This window comes from Salmo salar, chromosome 06, assembly GCF_965601325.2.
Source record: "Salmo salar chromosome 06, fSalSal1, whole genome shotgun sequence".
NCBI classification, from domain to species: domain Eukaryota; kingdom Metazoa; phylum Chordata; class Actinopteri; order Salmoniformes; family Salmonidae; genus Salmo; species Salmo salar.
In genome coordinates this window covers 20,440,375-20,463,686 of record NC_138296.1, presented here as the reverse complement: position 1 = coordinate 20,463,686, position 23,312 = coordinate 20,440,375, and the positions used below count along the sequence as shown (strand labels likewise).

At 40.4% G+C, this 23,312-nt stretch overlaps 1 protein-coding gene across 1 annotated transcript; it reads left to right on the top strand.

Moving 5' to 3' along the window:
- The first annotated feature begins 508 nt into the window (after positions 1 to 508).
- On the top strand, positions 509 to 22,170 carry LOC106606454 (cytochrome P450 2K1). The gene is made up of 9 exons (XM_045719864.2): positions 509 to 833; positions 3,232 to 3,394; positions 13,285 to 13,434; positions 13,635 to 13,795; positions 15,526 to 15,705; positions 18,572 to 18,713; positions 20,133 to 20,317; positions 21,373 to 21,514; positions 21,607 to 22,170. The coding sequence occupies exons 1-9, from the start codon at positions 630 to 632 to the stop codon at positions 21,792 to 21,794; spliced, it is 1,515 nt and encodes a 504-aa protein (XP_045575820.2). The 5' UTR covers positions 509 to 629; the 3' UTR covers positions 21,795 to 22,170.
- The last annotated feature ends 1,142 nt before the right edge of the window (positions 22,171 to 23,312 follow it).

Below are 23,312 nucleotides of genomic sequence, written 5' to 3'. Positions count from 1 at the left end.
TTAAACAAATAAAACATCAAAAGTGGAACACCTTGAAGTGTCTAAAAAGTTATTATATATGATTGGAGATGTAAATATATGTCAATTAGTAATTTATTGACTTTTTATATGATATTAATAGAGTTTTCAAAGTATATAGACAACAGAGGGGGATTTCTGAAGATCTTTAGTAACACAATCAAATCCCAAATATGATTAGATTTAACCTCATTCTATCTATGTAACCCTCATCATCCATTCGGTGATGGAATAAAGTTTACATGTGGTCCATCAGCCTAATTCCATTTCGCCGGGCCTGTAAATGCCTTTCGATGTATTACCTTTTTTGGAAAGACCAGGAAACAAATCATATGGAGAGTTTGTCAAGGACTTGCAGGTGATATCATGCGAGTTTCACAATGATATGATATGTCGACAGACCTGCTGGAGTTGCATTGTTTAGCTCCTCCTCTGAGGTTGTACCCTCCCTCTTCTCATCTTGCTCCAATAGGGTGGGGTGGTTATACAAATAGCATTCCTTGGAGATCTATTGTCGTGGAAGTTCTCTGAGCACATACACTTGTTCCATAACGGAGCATTAGTGCGTTGTATTTTTAGCCCAGTATAAGGTGTATGAGCTCAGTTTGAAGATGTCTCTTATAGAAGGTCTTCTACAGGCATCAAGCACGGTGACACTGCTGGGCACTGTGCTGTTTCTGCTGGTCTTCTACCTCTTCTTCTCTGGTTCCAGCTCTGAGGAACAGCGGAAGGAGCCTCCAGGACCGAGGCCGCTGCCCCTGCTTGGTAACATGCTCCAGCTGGATCTCAAGAAGCCCTACTGCTCTCTCTGTGAGGTAAGATGTAGTCCTCTGTTGCTTTCAGAACAAAACATGTTGAGGTTGATTTGATCTGTTTTGTCTCACTTATATAGTTTTTTGTTATTTCACCAGGTTTGAAAAGTTCAGTAAGCAAACTGATTAATGAACTCTGGCACATTGTACATGCTTTTAGGTGGTGAATGTTGTTTAATGTTCTATTCTGTAATGTATTTCAATAGATATGTCCTGCCCAAGTAACCTGGTCCCAGATGTTTTTTGCTGGGACCAGGCTATGATCAAAATACTTTGACATTGACCAATGTGTTGCAAGGAAGGAGATGAGGCCACTTTAGAATATTGAAAGTAAAGGGGAATACCTAGTCATTTGTACAACTGAACACATTCAACTGAAATGTGTCTTCCGCATTTAACACAACCCCTCTGAATCAGAGAGGTACGGGGGGCTGCCATAATCGAAATCCACGTCTTCGGCGCCCGAGATGCACCCTAGGAATATCCTTTCAAGGATCTTGTTAACCTGTTAGGGCTAGGGGGCAGTATTGACACGGCCAGATAAAAAACGTACCCGATTTAATCTGGTTACTACTCCTGCCCAGTAACTAGAATATGCATATAATTATTGGCTTTGGATAGAAAACACCCGAAAGTTTCTAAAACTGTTTGAATGGTGTCTGTGAGTATAACAGAACTCAAATGGCAGGCCAAAACCTGAGAAGATTCCATGCAGGAAGTGGCCTGTCTGAGAAGTTGTGTTTCATCTTGGCTCTTTTTATTGAAGACTGAGGATGTTTGCAATAACGTGACACTTCCTACGGCTCCCATAGGCTCTCAGAGCCCGGGAAAAAGCTGAATGATATCGAGGCATGCTCTGGCTGAAACACTTTATCGCGTTTGGCAAGTGGCCGATCAGAGTACTGTGGGCTTAGGCGCGTGCCCGAGTCGAACGAACAAAACGCCGCTGTTTGGATATAACTATGGATTATTTTGAACCAAACCAACATTTGTTATTGAAGTAGAAGTCCTGGGAGTGCATTCTGACGAAGACAGCAAAGGTAATAACATTTTTCTTATAGTAAATCTGACTTTGATGAGTGCTACATTTGCTGGGTGTCTAAATAGCTAGCCCTGTGATGCCGGGCTATCTACTGAGAATATTGCAAAATGTGCTTTCACCGAAAAGCTATTTTAAAATCAGACATATCGAGTGCATAGAGGAGTTCTGTATCTATAATTCTTAAAATAATTGTTATGCTTTTTGTGAACGTTTATCGTGAGTAATTTAGTATATTCACCGGTAGTGTTCGGTGGGAATGCTAGTCACATGCTAGTCACATGCTAATGTAAAAAGCTGTTTTTTGATATAAATATGAACTTGATTGAACAAAACATGCATGTATTGTATAACATAATGTCCTAGGGTTGTCATCTGATGAAGATCATCAAAGGTTAGTGCTGCATTTAGCTGTGGTTTGGGTTTATGTGACATTATATGCTAGCTTGAAGAATGGGTGTCTGATTATTTCTGCCTGGGTACTCTGCTGACATAATCTAATGTTTTGCTTTCGTTGTAAAGCCTTTTTGAAATCGGACAGTGTGGTTAGATTAACGAGAGTCTTGTCTTTAAAATGGTGTAAAATAGTCATATGTTTGAGAAATTGAAGTTTTTGCATTTCTAAGGTTTTTGAATAACGCGCCACGGCATTACACTGGCTGTTACGTAGGTGGGACGATTTGGTGCCACCTACCCTAGAGAGGTTAAAACATACCTTGGTTCAAATACATAGTGTACTTAAGTATGACATTTTTGTGTTTGACTATTTTCTAATTCACAGCCAAAAACAACTATTTCAAATAAAAAAACAAGTAGTTGTAAATACATGCCAATTCTAACAGATGCAGGGAGTCAGTAAGCAGGTGCAGTTAATGACATGACCAGACCTCTGACATGGAAACATAAACAATACTATCTGATGACTGATAACAAGAGTGCTATATAAAGAGGTAATCAAGGGAGTAATGAAGTCCAGGTGTGACTGAGTCTCAGGTGTGCGTAATGATGGGTGCCAGGTGTGCGTAATGATGGTTGCCAGGTTTGCATAAAGATGGGTTGCCAGGACCAGTGATTAGTAGACAGGTGACGTTGGGAGCGGGAGCTTGACACCAATACTTTACAAATGTATTTCCAATAAAAAACTTTGTCTAAATACTAATTATTTTGTAAGTAATTCAATTACATTGACTGGTATTTGAACCTAGGTCTGACATCAACTGTAAACCACCGTCTTCACACTGTTTCTTGACTGAAACATGTTAAACAAGCTGCATGTGATGTCCAGTTATGTGTTTAGTCATATAGCATTACGAGACATAACTGAGTCTATGGTTTACTTTTATGTATACTTTATCTGTCCAGCTCTCCAAGAAATATGGTTCCATCTTCACGGTTCACTTTGGACCCAAGAAAGTGGTGGTTCTGGCAGGATACAAGACGGTCAAGCAGGCGCTGGTAAACCAGGCAGAGGACTTTGGGGACAGGGACATCACGCCTGTGTTCTATGATTTCAACCAAGGACATGGTAATGATATTTTACTCTTATTCTGGCTATGTCCCATACTTAAAGGGATAGTTCACTGTTAAAGGAATTTTATATCTTGACGATAATAATCAATTATCAATTCGCCTTGACTAATGCCCAAGGTTTGTAAGACAATGGTTTAAAATAATTAGGCAAGGACTCAGCTTTCTGCAAAAGGTCTCTGTAGCTTTATTCATGAGAACGTTCTGCCGTCAGGATAACAAAACAGTCATTATATCGTTCTTGCTTACTTACGCACATGCATTTACACACAATCTGTTGGTGACCTGCAACCTCATAAACTTCTCACACTGTTTATCACCTTCTAGCCCCATTTCATTTTCCACATGTCCAATTCTCCCTGGGGCCTTCATCCTCAGCTATTCTGTAACAACTCTCTGTCAAGTGTTTTATCTTCTTTAAGATTTATCTGTGCTGTTTTGTATGGTTTTAAATGTCTATGTGCTTGTCTGTGTAAATAGTAACTTTTCTCTCCTTTCTTATTTCACCGGTTCTAGTCAATGCTACTATTTCGGCCTACTGTGCAGAATAGTGTCTGGGCAATGGTTCAGTGTCTAACACCTGAAACCAACTAAGCTTTCATTGTCCTTTTAGTTAGGGTAACAATTACTTTCAACAAAATGATCATATCTCCTAGCAAATTTACCAATCAAACTTAAAATCAAAACTCCTGCTGGCCCCCCTTCTTTCTTCCTGCTACTCCCCAACCCTCAAGGTTTCAGCAGTGCAGGGGAGGATCTCTCTGTCTGCCCTTCTATCTGTCTCCAGCTTTTTGTGATAACAGAAAGTATCAAATCTGGGTTGTTTCCAAATATTGACTAAATGTCTCATTGTCTCCTTGGTTGCACTCCTGAACTTTAGAAAAATCAACCTGTCTAGATATTGCTTATCTACTTAAATTTATCTCGATACCCTCAATAATCCTGGATCACCTACAGATGTCATATATCCCTGTCCTGTTGACATAAGTCTACCATTATTAAACTTATTCACAACAAAATATAGTAATACTATTATATCAATTCCACAGCCTTGTTATGTTAAATCTCTTACACTGAATTCAACAACAGCTGACTTCCTAAGGGAAAATAAACTTATCTAGATCATGTAAAAAAATACCCCTGCTACTGGTCAAAATATTTTCAAATAACATAATCAGATCAAAATGACTAATCTGATTTACTCCACCAAGAAAAATTATTTTACCCTTATTGTTCTAGGAAAATAGACTTAAGGAAGCCTACCCTTAGTCTAAGGCTTTGCCCTTTTTAGTCTTCCCATTGGTTCAAATTATCAATTGTGTCTAAGAACTTTAACTCCATCATAATTATCAGTTCTACAAATTCCCTTAAAATCAATATCACCAATGACCTTAAATTCACCATCCAAATGGCTTTTCAATGTTGCTGATCAGACCACACAGGAAAAGTCACCAGAGGGGTCAAAAGTCATACCACCCTTTCATAACCGTGTTTCTTACTACATTAAACAATTTAAAGCTAAGAACTTTATCTACATTTTGTATCCCCGGTTCCCAGAACATCCCCTATCAAAATAATTTAATGTGTTTATTAAAACTCAGAAAACAAGACACGCCCCAGTATCACACAGAAATTTGATTCTCTCTCCCATTACTGTTAGTGTCAAATAGGGTTTCTGTTCTTGTGGTAATGCCAAATCAATTGTAGCCAATTCAAAAACTTCATAATCGCTGTTTATAACTAAATTCTGAAAATCGTCCTTCCCCTCACTAGTGTCTGTTCCCCCGCTCTCCATAGTTAGTCATGCCCCATCCTCCTCCTCTGAGTCTGGCTGTGGGCGCCTGATCTTCTTCTCTCTGTATTTGTCTCAACCCCCTCTCTGGCCTCTTACTTCCCTCAGATCTGCTAGCCCCCCCCCCCCCCCCCCCCCCCCCCCTACGAGGTTCTGATTGATGGCATGACTTATCTCGGGGCGCATTCCACTGAGGAAAGCAATTTTCAATTGCTCTTAATACGGGGCATCAAATCCATCCACTACCGGGGGTTCTATTAACCCACTATTAGTGTTGGACACGTCCTTTAATCTCTCCAGATATTGGCTTATAGTCTTATGAAATGTCCAAGGGTTTAAAAAAAATATCATGTATATCGCCACAATTCTGTCGCAATTATTAATTTCCGCTCCTTATAATTCATTAGATTTAGGTAACTGCCCTTTCCTTGATTCCGTCATTCAAATACAACTCCCATTCTCTATAAATCCTTAAAACAGGCCATTTAGACCACAAACAACGTACTTTATCGACTCTGTCTTTCTATTTAAACTAAACAAGCTATCAAAACGTTCGGTTTCTATCTTAAACAAACACTAACAACCGTATGGTTCCAATCATAACATAACAATAATTAAATTACATTTTAGTCCCATGGTGCATGGGCTGGGAACCGAACCCGGGCCCCCCGCATGGTAGGCAAGAATTCTACCACTGAACCACTATTGTTCATGTTTACAATTTCGGTAGTTGTGTCCTACTCGGCCACAATGTTTACAGGGTGTTTTACAGTCTCTGGCGAAATGTCCTGTTCTATCGCAATTAAAACACATCTTCTCTCCGTCTTTGTCAGCGCGTCTCCCTGTTTTTCCCCTTCTGTCTACAGTGTCTCTATCCACTTTTCTCAATAAGTTTGCTAAAACCTGTTCTCTTTTCTGTGTCTCTTCCTTTCTACCTCCCTTGGCTCCCTGAGGACCAGCATATGGGGGAGGGGGTATTGGTACGGGCGGCACTTGATGTGGTTGCCTCCGTCTCACTACCACCACCTCGTTATCTGGGTTCTCCCGCCACCCCTGGTCAGCCAGGGAGGGGTATAATTCGGGTTTAGATGGTGTCTCTGTGGGAGCCGTGGGAGTCCTCTCTGTCTGCTCCTGGTTACCCAAATCATTGTTAGCAACGCCCTTATCCCTGGCCCCCTCCGCTCTCTTCCTAGCTTCTGCCAGCCAAACACGAGCGGTGTCAAGGCCTTCTGTGCGCTGCTTCTCTGTCTTATCCCCACAGACCCTATGTATTTGTTTTATCCTTAATTCCAATCTTTCAACATTTAAACATCCATCAAAATCGTATTTCTTCCTCCATTTCGGCCCAAAATAAATGTTCCTCTTATCTTTTCCCAGCATAAAGCGTTCATCTCCCGTCAATACCGGAATCTCCTTAGAGGATTTACTACCCATGTTGTTAAAGTACCCTCGTATTTATTCTGCTTCTTCTTCCAATCTAGAATTTTAGAAATATTATTCGTAAGAACCTTAACCTATCTTTTATTCTATGTGCTTTAATTTATACAATTCTGGACCAAATACAATCAGTGTCTACTCGCTGTTAATCTTTATGTGTATGCTATTTACTGTTATTAACCTAGAATTTGGGGAATAATTATTCGCATGCTATATTACACATTGCTTCCATCTCCAGCTTAAAAGAACAAACCAGCTGTTTTCGCGACTGTTGATTTTAACAATATGTTTTCTATATGTATCGACACCCATTAATTTTCCTTCTCACAATATAGAGTTATTCTGCTAGAATGATTATACGTATCTATCCTAACACCCTGCCTTCATCTCATTCGCGATTGTTGACAGAATTCTCCTCACACGCAATCCCTCATCCCAGCATAGTTACTCTATCTCTCTCGAAACTTTATCTATAGAGGGGATATTGATCGGACATTAGGTCTCATACGTATGCAACTATAAACTCCAGGGGTCGTAAAGCCCTAGTTAACAGCCTATTTATTTGTTGCTTAATGTAATTGTTGACAATAATATCTGTTTCTCACTCCGCCATATTAGGTCTCACTTCTCCCATAGCTAATAATTATTCGTATGACCCACGCTTAAAAGAACAAACCAGCTCTTTTTTTCTCTATTTCAAAGAACAACCAGCTCTTTTTTTCTCTATTTTAACCTGTTATGGCTAGGGGGCAGTATTTTCACAGCCGGATAAAAAACATACCCGATTTAATCTGATTATTACTCCTGCCCAGAAACTAGAATATGCATATAATTATTAGCTTTGGATAGAAAACACTCCAAAGTTTCTAAAACTGTTTGAATGGTGTCTGTGAGTATAACAGAACTCATTTGGCAGGCCAAAACCTGAGAAGATTTCATGCAGGAAGTGGCCTGTCTGACAAGGTGTCGTTCTTCTTGCCTCTGTTTATTGAAGACTGAGGATCTCTGCTATAACGTGACACTTCCTACGGCTCCCATAGGCTCTCAGAAGGCGGCAAAAAGCTGAATCGTGGCTTTGCAGGCTCTGGTTGAAAAAAAGTAGCGCATTTGGGTAGTGGCTGGTTACAGTACTGTGAGACTCAGGCGCGTGCCCGCGTCGACCGAATGCTTTGTTTTCTTTCCTCTGTTTACCTAAACGCAGATTCCCGGTCGGAATATTATCGCTTTTTTTACGAGAAATATGGCATAAAAATTGATTTTAAACAGCGGTTGACATGCTTCGAAGTACGGTAATGGAATATTTAGAAATCTTTTGTCACGAATTGCGCCATGCTCGTGACCCTTATTTACACTTGGGATAGTGTCTTGAACGCACGAACAAAACGCCGCTATTTGGATATAACGATGGATTATTTTGGACCAAACCAACATTTGTTATTGAAGTAGCAGTCCTGGGAGTGCATTCTGACGAAGACAACAAAGGTAATCAAACTTTTGTAATAGTATATCGGAGTTTGGTCAGGGCTAAACTTGCTCGGTGTCTAAATGGCTAGCCGTGATGGCTGGGCTATCTACTGAGAATATTGCAAAATGTGCTTTCACCGAAAAGCTATTTTAAAATCGGACATATCGAGTGCATAGAGGAGTTCTGTATCTATAATTCTTAAAATAATTGTTAGATTTTTTGTGAACGTTTATCGTGAGTAATTTAGTAAATTCACCGGATGTTTGCGGGGGGTATGCTAGTTCTGAACGTCACATGCTAATGTAAAAAAGCTGGTTTTTGATATAAATATGAACTTGATTGAACAAAACATGCATCCATTGTATAACATAATGTCCTAGGGTTGTCATCTGATGAAGATCATCAAAGGTTAGTGCTGCATTTAGCTGTGGTTTTGTTTTTTGTGACATTATATGCTAGCTTGAAAAATGGGTGTCTGATTATTTCTGGCTGGGTACTCTGCTGACATAATCTAATGTTTTGCTTTCGCTGTAAAGCCTTTTTGAAATCGGACAGTGTGGTTAGATTAACGAGAGTCTTGTCTTTAAAATGCTGTAAAATAGTCATATGTTTGAAAAATTGAAGTTTTCGGATTTTAGAGGAGTTTGTATTTCGCGCCATGCCCATCATTGGATATTGGAGCAGGTGTTCCGCTAGCGGAACGTCTAGATGTAAGAGGTTAAAGAACCAACCAGCTCTTTTTTTTCTATTTCGAAGAATAATTATTTGTATGCTATATGACACATTGCTTCTATCCCCCGTTTAAAAGAACAATCCAGCTCTTTTTTTTTCCAACCATTGATTTGAGCAATATGTTTTCTATGTGTATCACACCCACTAATTTTCCTTCACAATATAGAGTTATTCTGCTAGAATGACTAGACGTATCTATCCTAACCCTGTCTTTATCTCGCTCATAGACAAACACTGCAACCCGTTTTATTTTTAGGTTTTTACTGTCTGTCTTTTTCTCGCGATTTATTGACAGAATTCTCCTCACACGCAATCCCTCATCCCAGCATAGTTACTCTATCTCTCTCGAAACTTTATCTATAGAGGGGATATTGATCGGACATTAGTTCTCATACGTCTGCAACTATAAACTCTTTTCCAGGGGTCGTAAAGCCCTAATTAACCTCTCTGGGCCAGGCGGGACGAATTCGTCCCACCTACGTAACAGCCACTTGAAGCCTGTGGCGCGATTTTCAAAACCTTAAAAATCCTATTACTTCAATTTCTCAAACATATGACTATTTTACAGCTATTTAAAGACAAGACTCTCGTTAATCTAACCACACTGTCCGATTTCAAAAAGGCTTTACAACGAAAGCAAAACATTAGATTATGTCAGCAGAGTACCAAGCCAGAAATAATCAGACACCCATTTTTCAAGCTAGCATATAATGTCACAAAAACCCAGAAGACAGCTAAATGCAGCACTAACCTTTGATGATCTTCATCAGATGACAACCCTAGGACATTATGTTATGCAATACATGCATGTTTTGTTCAATCAAGTTCATATTTATATCAAAAAACAGCTTTTTACATTAGCATGTGACGTTCAGAACTAGCATACCCCCCGCAAACTTCCGGGGAATTCGCTAACATTTTACTAAATTACTCACGATAAACGTTCACAAAAAGCATAACAATTATTTTAAGAATTATAGATACAGACCTCCTCTATGCACTCGATATGTCCGATTTTAAAATAGCTTTTTGGTGAAAGCACATTTTGCAATATTCTAAGTACATAGCCCAGGCATCACGGGCTAGCTATTTAGACACCCGGCAAGTTTAGCACTCACCATAATCATATTTACTATTATAAAAGTTTGATTACCTTTTGTTGTCTTCGTCAGAATGCACTCCCAGGACTGCTACTTCAATAACAAATGTTGGTTTGGTCCAAAATAATCCATCGTTATATCCGAATAGCGGCGTTTTGTTCGTGCGTTCCAGACACTATCCGAAATGGTAAAGAAGGGTCGTGCGCATGGCGCAATTCGTGACAAAACAATTCTAAATATTCCATTACCGTACTTCGAAGCATGTCAACCGCTGTTTAAAAACAATTTTTATGCCATTTTTCTCGTAGAAAAGCGATAATATTCCGACCGGGAATCTCCTTTTCGGCAAACAGAGGAAAAAAATCACAAAGACGGGGGCGGTCGGGTCACGCGCCTAAGCCCAGAGTCCCTTGATCGGCCACTTGAGAAAGGCGATAATGTGTTTCAGCCTGGGGCTGGGATGACGACATTCAGGTTTTTCCCGGGCTCTGAGCGCCTATGGACGACGTAGGAAGTGTCACGTTAGAGCAGAGATCCTTAGCAAAAGATAGAGATGGAAAAGAAGTTCAAGAAATGGTCACAGGCCACTTCCTGTAAAGGAATCTCTCAGGTTTTGACCTGCCATTTGAGTTCTGTTATACTCAGACACCATTCAAACAGTTTTAGAAACTTTAGGGTGTTTTCTATCCATATGTAATAAGTATATGCATATTCTAGTTACTGGGTAGGAGTGGTAACCAAATTAAATCGGGTATGTTTTTTATCCAGCCGTGTCAATACTGCCCCCTAGCCCTAACAGGTTAACAGCCTATTTATTTGTTGCTTCATGTAACTCTTGACACTAATATCTGTTTCTCACTCCGCCATATTAGGTCTCACTTCACCCATAGATATCAGACCTAAATCCCTAAATTTAGGTACCGACTATCCCCTTATGTTTTTTTTGACCCTTTTGCTACGTTATCAGGTCTCACCACAAGCCCTAGTTTAGTTTTATGCAGTGGCCACAGTTGCTCAGGGTCTATTTCGGACCCTGTCTCGTTTTCGAATTCGTCGTTTTGAATTTACAACTACCTCCTGCCTTCCATTCGCGCAGAATACTTGATTCCCTTTAAAACCGATTTTTCTCCACGCAAACTTCTGAAGCCAGGTCACCAGCTATAACATTCACCAATTTCAGCGTCTAACACCCAGAGTACATTAAAATTCACTACTTGCTCCCGCCTTTCACTCTCACAACAATCGCTTTTGCCTTTCACTCTCAACAATCGCTTTTGCCTTTCACTCTCAACAATCGCTTTTGCCTTTCACTCTCAACAATCGCTTTTGCCTTTCACTCTCAACAATCGCTTTTGCCTTTCACTCTCAACAATCGCTTTTGCCTTACACTCTCAACAATCGCTTTTGCCTTTCACTCACAACAATCGCTTTCTCATCAAATGCCAACACCCAATTGTGTCCCTTATTCCATCATGCAATGCAGACATACAGGTGTATTTCTCATTTCATCATGTAATGCAGACCTATAGGTACTTCACTCATTTCACCATGCAATGCAGACACACAGGTGTATCACTCATTTCACTATGTAATGCAGACCTATAGGTATATCACTCACCCCTTATTTAATGTAATCATACAGGTGCTATTCCCCAAAAGTATGAATAAAGTCTACTAACCTTATAATTTGCAGCTGAGTTTTTCAATGTTCGTTGAATCTCGTCACCACCTCTGTCGCGTACCAGTTTGCCACCGGCCTGTAAAGAACTCACAGTAAAGGGCCAGGTCTTTGATTTACGGATTTTTCATCCGCCCGTGCACGGTTTCGGTGTCTCTTTGGAACGACAGCGGCAGTTTTTGAGATCCGGCTCGAAGGACCAATTGTTAAAGGAATTTTATATCTTGATGATAATAATCAATAATCAATTTGCCTTGACTAATGCCCAAGGTTTGTAAGACAATGGGTTAAAATAATTAGGCAAGGACTCAGCTTTCTGCAAAAGGTTTCTGTAGCTTTATTCATGAGAACGTTCTGCCGTCAGGATAACAACAGTCATTATATAGTTCTTGCTTACTTACGCACATGCATTTACACACAATCTGTTGGTGACCTGCAACCTCATAAACTTCTCACACTGTTTATCACCTTCTAGCTCAGCCTGTTCCTTTCCTTCAAGGTTAGGAACTCTCTGAAGTTTTGCTCCCTTGACCATCTGCTTCTCTAGCTCTTTATACTAATTGCATACACACATTTCTTTCCCTCTCCAGTGGTTCCTGGACTTTCCGGAACTAATCAGACCAATCGATCCCTACATTGATCATTACATTGATTATTCATTAACCCTGCTGTATGACTAATAATTCATCATGGTTTATTGATTCATTTACCTTTATTAGATAATTCTCTTATCATTCACCCAAATTACAACCTGTTTTATTGATTTCCTTAATCTGTAAGCAGTCTATGAACAAGCTAAAACAGCAATCCATGCGTTTGTTCTCCAATGTATGTGTTGGCCACAAATATGAGCATAGGATGATTCAACAACATTGTGGGTACGAGTTAACAAATTATGAACTTTTAAAAGTGAGATTTTCACCTAATAGTTACTTTAAATAAACTTTATTGAGCTACACAATCAATTTCAGACACTTTGAGATGAGTTGGATATGAAATGCATTACAAGCTGTTGAAAGTCTTATTCTAGCCTGGTGGAACAAGTCTGATTGCTGCATTCACCAATTTGTTTTACTGCATGTATCAGCCTGCCCTTTATCCAATAGATTGGCGTTTGGAATAAGCCAGAAAATGGTCCAATCAGTACCCTCGCAGAAACAGTGGTTGGGTTTAGGACAACAACCAATGTTGCCAAATACTGTGTTTGAATTAGGCTGTCCTCTAATTGGTTGAAAGGGATCCAATAGCTGACAAGTGAATTCTGAATAATACCACTCCTTTCTGACATTTCAGACTAGAATGGTGAATGCAGAGATCAGGCTAGAATGGTGAATGCAGAGATCAGGCTAGAATGGTGAATGCAGAGATCAGGCTAGAATGGTGAATGCAGAGATCAGGCTAGAATGGTGAATGCAGAGATCAGGCTAGAATGGTGAATGCAGAGATCAGACTTTCCACAATTCATCAAATGTTCTTACTCTAATCTTCTGCAAATTATATAAATGTCTAAAATGTCTTAAATAGTTACAGATTATCATGACCAGAAAGGATGCAGAGATAATTTGGCAGATTTTATATATATATTTGGTACATGCTCATTATTAAATGGCATATTATAGTAAATATCATAATTTATTATTATTACACTTTGAATTGTCATGGAAACAAACTACGTTCTTTACAGGGATTCTGTTTGCCAATGGAGACTCATGGAAAGAGATGAGGCGCTTTGCCCTGACAAACCTTAGAGACTTTGGGATGGGCAAGAAAGGGAGTGAGGAGAAAATCTTAGAGGAAATTCACTACCTGATTGAAGTGTTGGAAAAACATGAGGGTAAGAGCAATACCGGTATCTCTACACTAGTAGTAGAAGTAGTATGATGTATTTATAGGGGATGCCTAGGCTTAATTGCCTGGTTAAAATCAGGCTATTTTTAACCACATTATTAGTAAATAGCTAATGGGCTTGTTAAGTGATCGTGTGGGTTCTAGAAAGCTTATTTAGTAATTGATTAGATGTTTTGTCTATTACAGGTAAGGCATTTGACACAGCACAGCCTGTGATTTATGCCGTCTCCAACATTATCTCGGCCATTGTCTATGGCAGCAGGTTTGAATACACTGACCCCCTATTCACAGGCATGGCCGACAGGGCCAATGAGAGTATACACCTTACAGGTTCTGCATCAATTCAGGTAGTCTGCTTATTCAGACCATTTTGTTTTTACTGTATTTTCTGAGTAAATAATGGCTGTCTCAGTGCAATCAATAAAACTAGGAAACAGAACACCTGTTATGAATTCTTGCAAGTTAAAATGTACATACTCAGTTATACTTTACTTGATGTGCCAGTAAACTTATTACAAACCATTACTGTACAGTTTATAACCCATTACTAAGCTGCTTATACATTTATATACAATATTCATGATGTATACATATAACATATCAAATAAAATCCTCATAGCCCAGTCCAAGCTCTTCTCTGTCCTGGCACACCAATGGTGGAACCAGCTTCCCCCTGAAGCTAGGAGAGCAGAGTCCCTTCCCAGCTTCCCCCTGAAGCAAGGACAGCAGAGTCCCCGCCCAGCTTCCCCCTGGAGCTAGGACAGCAGAGTCCCCGCCCAGCTTCCCCCTGGAGCTAGGACAGCAGAGTCCCCGCCCAGCTTCCCCCTGAAGCAAGGACAGCAGAGTCCCCGCCCAGCTTCCCCCTGGAGCTAGGACAGCAGAGTCCCCGCCCAGCTTCCCCCTGGAGCTAGGACAGCAGAGTCCCCGCCCAGCTTCCCCCTGAACCTAGGCCAGGCAGAGTCCCCGCCCAGCTTCCCCCTGAACCTAGGCCAGCAGAGTCCCCGCCCAGCTTCCCCCTGAAGCTAGGCCAGGCAGAGTCCCCGCCCAGCTTCCCCCTGAAGCTAGGCCAGGCAGAGTCCCCGCCCAGCTTCCCCCTGAAGCTAGGCCAGGCAGAGTCCCCGCCCAGCTTCCCCCTGAAGCTAGGCCAGGCAGTCCCCGCCCAGCTTCCCCCTGAAGCTAGGCCAGGCAGAGTCCCCGCCCATTTTCCCCCTGAAGCTAGGACAGCAGAGTCCCCGCCCATCTTCCGAAAGCACCTGAAACTCTACCTCCTCAAAAACAATCTTTAATAAACCCCTCCTCGCCCCCCCCCAAAAAAAAGTTTTCTAGCTCTGATTTTACTGATAACTACTTTATTGAGAAAAGTGTACTTACTATGCCTGTGAGATGTGATTGTGTCACCAATCTATCTTAAGATGAATGCACTAACTGTGAATCGCTCTGGATAAGAGCGTCTGCTAAATGTCTAAAATATTTTTTACTATTAATTATATCATTGTAATTATTATATATAATATGGTTAAATAATCACTTGTGATGGGCACCGATATACAAAATGATGTCAATATCAGTACCATTTTTGTGATTCCGTATCGGTTTGCATAAAATATATTGCAACTGTGTATGTTCACTTTTCTGTTCACTTCCATGGCTCCTTGAAGTTCAGACAACTGTTTGCAGATTGTCTATTGGGCCAGGCGTGAATATTCTGGTATTATAATATTGTATTCAAACTGGTCAGTTAGGGAGGCCTATATTATAGGTCCATCAACAGGCAATTAATTTAAATATGCTAAATTGAGAGTCTGTGAGGTCTGTTTGAGGGTTTTGTGTATGCAGGAAAAGTAATGTTCTTTTTACAGAATAGTAAAAATAATAAACCAACATTACAATATTCCTTGCTCATATCGATATCAAACAATATTGAATATCACTATTGGTCCTCACAACTAATAATTACATATTTATGCATGTGTGTATCACATTTGAATTTATGTATTTAGTAATCTAATCATAGTTGTGGTGTGTTATAATTAATATAATATTGTTTTATGCGTATTCTACCTGAATCTATGTGTAGATATACAACATGTTCCCCTGGTTGGGCCCGTGGATAAACAACCTGACACGTCTGAAAAAGAATATTGCTGATATGAAGATGGAGGTGACAGATCTGGTGAGGGGCCTGAAGGAGACTCTGAACCCTCAGATGTGTAGAGGCTTTGTGGACTCGTTCCTTGTCCGAAAGCAGACCCTGGAGGTATGAAGACTTAATGCAGAATCTGCATCTCACTAATTCATAACAAAGTGTTGCATTAATATTGCTCAGTATAACTGTACAGAATATAATTCATCAATAAGGTCCAAGGGGGTGTGGTATATGGTCAATTTACCACAGCTAAGGCACTGCATGCCGCGAAGTGCAGTGCCTGTATACAGTCCTTGTATATTGGCCATATTCCACAAAACCCAGAGGTGCCTTGTTGGTGTTATAAACTTGTTACCATTAGAACAGTAAACGAGTAATTTTGCGTTACACCTGTGGAATATTGTCTAAATTACCAAGACATTCAGAAAACGAGTATCCAGAAACCAAACTGTCGGGTTTATAATACTTATTACGCCACCTTGTGGTTCACTTTACTGCCAAAAAACACAACTAACTTGTGTTGTCCAACACTAACATCCCACTGGGCACAGACGTCAATTCAACATCTATTCGACGTTGATTGAACATAATTTAATTAAAATGACGTGGAAACAATGTTGATTCAACCAGTTTGACTAAATGCCAGCTGAAGGAGGATCTAACTAGTTCTCTATGTCAGTAGAATCACATGTAAACTCACACAGACTCAAACACTAAAACAGTTCCTCAAGCTGATTTAAAAGAATGTGTTGATTATCTTTTTTTTTCTTCTTTTCCATATTATGTCTATCTCTGATAAGCTACACAGGAGAGGGGTAAAAATAACCCATATTAATATATGTAGCCTTAGAAATAAGGTTAATACAATTAATAACTTGCTAACATCAGATAAACATTCATATATTAGCCATTTATGAGACTCACGTAGATAATTCATTTGATACATCATTAGCAATACAATGATAACATCTACAGAAGACACAGGAATGCCTATGGGGGAGTTGTCGCTGTACGTATTCAGAGACATATCCCTGTAATGCTTAGACAGGATCTCATGTCAAGTGTTATTGAAGTGTTGTGGTTGCAGGTTCACCTGCCTCCTCTAAAGCCTATTTTAGTGTAGCTCCTATAGGCCACCAAGTTCTAACTGTCAATATCTAGATAATGTGTGTGAAATGCTTGATGGAGGCTCCCGAGTGGCGCAGAGGTCTAAGGCACTGCATCTCAGTGCTAGAGGCGTCACTACAGACCCTGGTTCGATTCCAGGCTGTTTCACAACCGGCCTTGATTGGAGTCCCATAGGGCAATGCACAATTGGGCCAGCATTGTTAGAGTTTGGCCGGGGTACGCCGTCATTGTAATTAAGAATTTGTTCTTAACTGACTTGCCTGGTTAAAAAAAAAATGGTGTATGTGTAATAAACAGAAGTCTACGATCTTGGGGACCTGAATATTGACTGGTTGTCATCAAGCTCTCCGCTGAAGAGGAAGCTTCTCACTGTAACCAGTGACTGTAATCTGGTTCAGGTTATTAATCAACCTACGAGGGTGTTTACAAACAGAATAGGAACGATCATCCACATGCACAGTATTGATTAAAAACAAATGAAGACTTTCGGAATGCTTATGGAGAAGGCCACTGAACATGCACTGGCACAAATGACTGATGATTGGTTTAAAGAAATGTATAATAAAAAGATTTCAGTGCAGCCTTTAATATTAGTGACCATAACGTGTTGAAAAATTGTATGTGTTATGGCTTTTCAACCTCTGCCATTGTCACATTCGTCGTAATGAGTCGACCAAGGCGCAGCGTGTAGAGTGCTCATTCTTACATTTATTAAAGGAGAACACTTAAACAGAAAAATAACAACGACCAACAGTTCTGTAAGGTACAAAGACTAATACGGAAAACAACCACCCACAAAAACCCAAAGGAAAACAGGCTGCCTAAGTATGGCTTCCAATCAGAGACAACGAAAGACACCTGCCTCTGATTGGAAACCACACTCGGCCAAACCTGGAAAACGAAACATAGAAAATGAAAACTAGAACACATTCCCATAGAAACAAACAAACCCCAAAACACACAAAACAACCCCCCTGCCACGCCCTGACCATTCTACTATGGCCAATGACCCCTTTTCACTGGTCAGGACGTGACAGCAATATTGTGGATTCAGAGCTATCTATCTAATAGAACCCAAGGTTTTTTCTTTAATGGAAGCTTCTCTAATGTTGAACATGTAAAGTGTGGTGTACTGCATGGCAGCTCTCTTGGCCCTCTACTCTTTTCTATTTTTATGACCTGCCACTGGCAATAAACAAAGCCTGTGTCCATGTAAGCTGATGATTCAACCCGTCAGCAATCACAGCTAGTGAAATCACTGCAACACTAAACAAAGAGCTGCAGTCAGTTTGAGAATGGGTGGCCAGTAATAAACTGGTCCTGAACATCTCCAAAATGAAGCATTGTATTGATACAAATCATTCCCTAAGTTCTGGACATCAGCTGAATCTGGTAATTAATGGTGTGGCTGCTACTTGGTGTTATTTTAGATTGTAAACTCTCATGGTCAGAACATATTGATTCAATGATTGTAAAGATTTGAAGAGGACTGCCCATGATAAATAGATGCTCTGCTTTTTTCAATCAATCAAATGTATTTATAAAGCCCTTCTTACATCAACTGATGTCACAAGGTGCTGTAAAGAAACCCGGCCTAAAACCCCAAACAGCAAGCAATGCAGGTGTATAAGCACCACTCTCCACAAAGCAAGCTCTAGTTTGATCTTATCTTAATTATTGTCCAGTTTAAAGAAGGGCCAACTTAATCTGCCTAGAACAGCGTGGCACATTTATCTCTTCATTGTAATCAGAGGGCTAACATCAATACTATGCATGCCAGTTTCTCTTGGCTAAGAGTTGAGGAAAGACTGTACATAACTCATGTCATCTGCGGGTCTGTTTCTGTTAGGAATCTGGCAATATGGATTCTCTCTACCATGACGACAACCTGGTATTTAGTGTTGCTAACCTGTTTGGTGCTGGTACTGACACCACCGGGACAACCCTGCGCTGGGGTCTGCTGCTAATGGCCAAGTACCCCCATATACAGGGTAAGGATTGATATAAACACAAACGCATGCACGCACACTCACCACAGGAGGCTGCTGAGGGGAGGACGGCTCATAATAATGGCTGGAATGGAGTGGTATCAAAAATATGGAAACCATGTGTTCGATTCCGTTCCAGCCATTACTATGAGCCCGTCCTCCCCAATTAAGGTGCCACCTGTGACACACAGACATGAAACAGTAAAGCACTCATGGTGTTAAAAGTTATAAACATTGGCAAAGAGCCAGATTGAAGAATATATTATGAAACTAGATAAGGATGGCTTGGTTAATGAAGGTTAAACGTTAAGTCAGGTTTATACACTGAGTGTACAAAACATTAGGAACATCTTCCTCAGAACAGCCTCAATTCGTTGGTGCATGGACTCTAGAAGGTGTCGAAAGCATTCCACAGAGATGCTGGCCCATGTTGAATCTAATGCTTTCAACAGTTGTGTCAAGTTGGCTGGATGTCCTTTGGGTGGTGGACCATTCTTGATACACACAGGAAACTGTTGAGTGTGAAAAACCCAGCGGCGTTGCAGTTCTTGACACAAACCGATGCGCTTGGCACCTTCACCATACCCCGTGCAAAGGCATTTAAATATTTTGTCTTGCCCATTCACCCTCTGAATGGAACGCATAGACAATCCGTGTCGCAAGACCCACTGGTTGATGCTTATTTATAAAACCCTCTTAAGCCTCACTCCCCCCATCTGAGATATCTACTGCAGCCCTCATCCTCCACATACAACACCTGTTCTGCCAGTCACATTCTGTTAAAGGTCCCCAAAGCACACACATCCTTGGGTCGCTCATCTTTTCAGTTCGCTGCAGCTAGCGACTGGAACGAGCTGTAACAAACACTCAAACTGGACAGTGTTATCTCAATCTCTTCATTCAAAGACTCAATCATGGACAGTCTTACTGACAGAGGCTGCTTTGTGTGATGTATTGTTCTCTACCTTGCCCTTTGTGCTGTTGTCTGTGCCCAATAATGTTAGTACCATGTTTTGTGCTGCTACCATGCTGTGTTGTCATCTTAGTTCTCTCTTTATGTAGTGTTGTGTTCTCTCGTCGTGGTGTGTGTGTTGTCCTACATTTATATTTTACTTATTTTTACTCCCTGTCCCTTCAGGAAGCCTTTTGGTAGGCCGTCATTGTAAATAAGAATGTGTTCTTAACTGACTTGCCTAGTTAAATAAAGTCTCAATTGTCTTGAGGCTTAAAAATCCTTTGTTAACCTGTCTCCTCCACTTCATTTACACGGATTAAAGTGGATTTAACAAGAGACATCAATAAGGGATCATAGCTTTCACCTGGTCAGTCTGTCATGGAAAGAAGATCAGGTGTTTTTAATGTTTGTATACTCAGTGTACATTTCACTGCAGTAACTCCAACCCTCCCTCCTTTCTGTCTCAGATCAGGTCCAGGAGGAGATCAGCAAGGTTATAGGAAGTCGTCAGCCCTTGGTAGAGGACAGGAAGAACCTACCCTACACTGATGCAGTGATCCATGAGACCCAGAGACTGGCCAACATTGCACCCATGGCCATCCCTCACACCACCAGCCGAGATGTCACCTTCCAGGGATATTTCATCAAAAAGGTCAGATACCTGGATATCCAAATCTCTTTGTTTATTTTGTGACCAACTTCATATTGTCTTCTTTTTTTCTGAAGGGAGGTTACAGGTTCAAAAAACAATAAAAGAAATGCATACAAAGAGAAGCCCAATCCATTGCCGCCTTCAGTTCCTATCCACCTGCCCGCATCCTCCTTCCCCACCTGGAAACCATGCCTCCCACCCTGCCTGTATAAATTGATGGTTGGGATTACAGGATGCCAAGGTCATATTTGTCTATTGTAACGTGTGAGCTGGGAGTCGGGAAGCAAGTTCAGGGAGTTAATCATTTAATCAGTAAACGAAACATAATACAAAACAAGAACGAACAATGCACAGACATGAAACAGAAACAATGTCTGGGGAAGGAACCAAAGGGAGTGATATATGGAAGTTAATCAGGCAGGTGATGGTGTCCAGGTGAGTCTGAGGTGCTGGTGCACGTAATGATGGTGACAGGTGTGTGTGTGTAATAATCAGCAGCCTGGTGACTTAGTGCGCCGGAGAGGGAGTACACGTGACATCTATAGTCTGTTCCAGTTAAAGGATTGTAAAGATTGAATTAGATCTGTGGACCATACTTTTTTAATGGCTAGCTCAGAATATGAGCTTTCCAAAAGTTGTTTATATATTATAGAGATCAGTCCATTTGGGAGCCCAGAGCCCAGTGTATTTTAAATCCATCACTGGATGGTTTGGTGGTTTCCCAAAAGACTCTGTAGACCAGAATAGCTGACTTTAGTTGTAAATATAGAAAAAAAGGAGTTGCCTGGTAATGTGTATGTATCTTTCAAATCTTGGCATGTTCTCAAACCATTACTGTCCATGATATCGGTAAGGATTCCACATTTGGGGGATGCAAAAAGACGGCATCCAGATGACAACACATTATTGTGAAATATTGGAGTATGGGCATGCCATAAGTATATATTTCTGCCTGAAGTTGCAATCCACTCCTTTTGAGTGTGCACATTTATTAAACCAATTTTCATCACTTTTACTCTGAAAATAAGAGGTCCTATGCTTCACCTTTACTGCAGGGGACATCTGTGATTCCTCTACTGACGTCGGTCCTACAGGACGATAGCGAATGGGAGAGCCCCCACAGCTTTACCCCCTCCCACTTTCTGGATGAGCACGGAAGATTTGTCAAAAGGGACGCCTTCATGGCCTTCTCTGCAGGTATATTAACTTCATTATATAACAAATAATTTCATTGCAAGCCTTTTGTACAGACTTCATGCTATTTTCTGTATCTTTGGTCTCTCTCGCAGGTCGTAGGGTGTGTCTGGGGGAGGGTCTGGCCAGGATGGAGCTCTTCCTCTTCTTCACCTCCCTCCTACAGCGCTTTCGTTTCACTCCTCCTCCTGGAGTAACAGAGGATGATCTAGACCTCACACCATCCGTGGGGTTCACCCTCAACCCTTCACCTCACCAGCTCTGTGCTGTGAGCCGGCTCTGAGATTTGAACATGAGAATATTGATGGGGCAAACTCAATCACAAACGCTAATATGCATCGAAACCACTACACATGAAATGTACTATTCTAATAAATAATCCAATAAATGAGTTTGCGCGACACACACAAACATTATTATATTTAGTTTATGATCGGTGCATAGGCTACTTCCAATATCTTTTTACATCTAATTACACGGAAGACTACGGTAGTCGAACATATTTTTATAGAGTGAAGTCTATTTTTACTTCATTTTCAGCATCTGTCTGCAGCATAGCTAAATTTGTTAGAGTATTGGGACTCATTCCAACACGTTCTGAGGGTAGTTGCCTGTTAATAAGATATTCCTGTTAAGAATAAAGCAACAAAGTTTATAAAGCTTCTCCTTCGTTTCAATCATTGCATCGCAAGTTCCATGGGTTATTAAAACAGGGTCTTATCCTGTTTTAACAGTGCCTATTAAAACAGGATAAATCCATTAGAATTCAATTGCTTTTTTGACAACACCCATTCGGATTTGAACGAAACCTTCCATACATATTTGCCCATTGTTAAAGTGCACAGAAAGTGACTTATTAAATAAATATTTTTGTTCCCAAGAAATGTGACAACCTGGTTGTAGATAAACCAAAATGTATATGTTGCTGGTATGAACCGCCCCCCTGCTGCCATGGCAGATGCTATTGTTGCTATTTCTGAGTGTTTAACACCTTTTCTGTCCTCGGAGTTGGTCATTTTGGGGGATTTGAATCTGGATTAGCTATCCCTGGCTTCAGATCAATTTAATATGCATAGATTTTTATCTCACTCAATTGATCTCAAAACCCACATGGCCCTGTTAACTCTTCATTGATTGAGTTAATTCTTACTAATAACCCCCATAAATATTTGTGTAGTGGAGTATTTGCATATGATCTCAGTGATAATTGTCCCATAGGATGTATTAGAGATACGAAACGGCAAAATACTAATCAGGGTTTAATTAAGAAACATTTAAAAAAAAATGTTTCTGCTTAAGGGATTTTACATGACATGTTCTACTCTGATAAAACCACTGTCTCGTGTATTCCTGACCATGAGTTGGCTCTAGAAAAACGTCTCCTCTATAAATATATACACTACCGTTCCAAAGTTGTTTTTTTTTAAATGTCCTTGTTTTTGAAAGAAAAGCACATTTTTGTCCATTAAAATAACATCAATTTGATCAGAAATACAGTGTAGACATTGTTAATGTTGTAAATGACTATTGTAGCTGGAAACAGCAGATTTTTAATGGAATATCTACATAGGCGTACAGAGGCCCATTATCAGCGACCATCACTCCCGTGTTCCAATGCCACGTGTTAGCAAATACAAGTTTATAATTTTAAAGGTAATTGATCATTAGAAAACCCTTTTGCAATTGTTAGCACAACTGAAAACTAGTACTGATTAAAGAAGCAATAAAACTGGCCTTCTTTAGAATAGTTGAGTATCTGGAGCGTCGACATTTGTGGGTTCGATTACAGGCTCAAAATGCC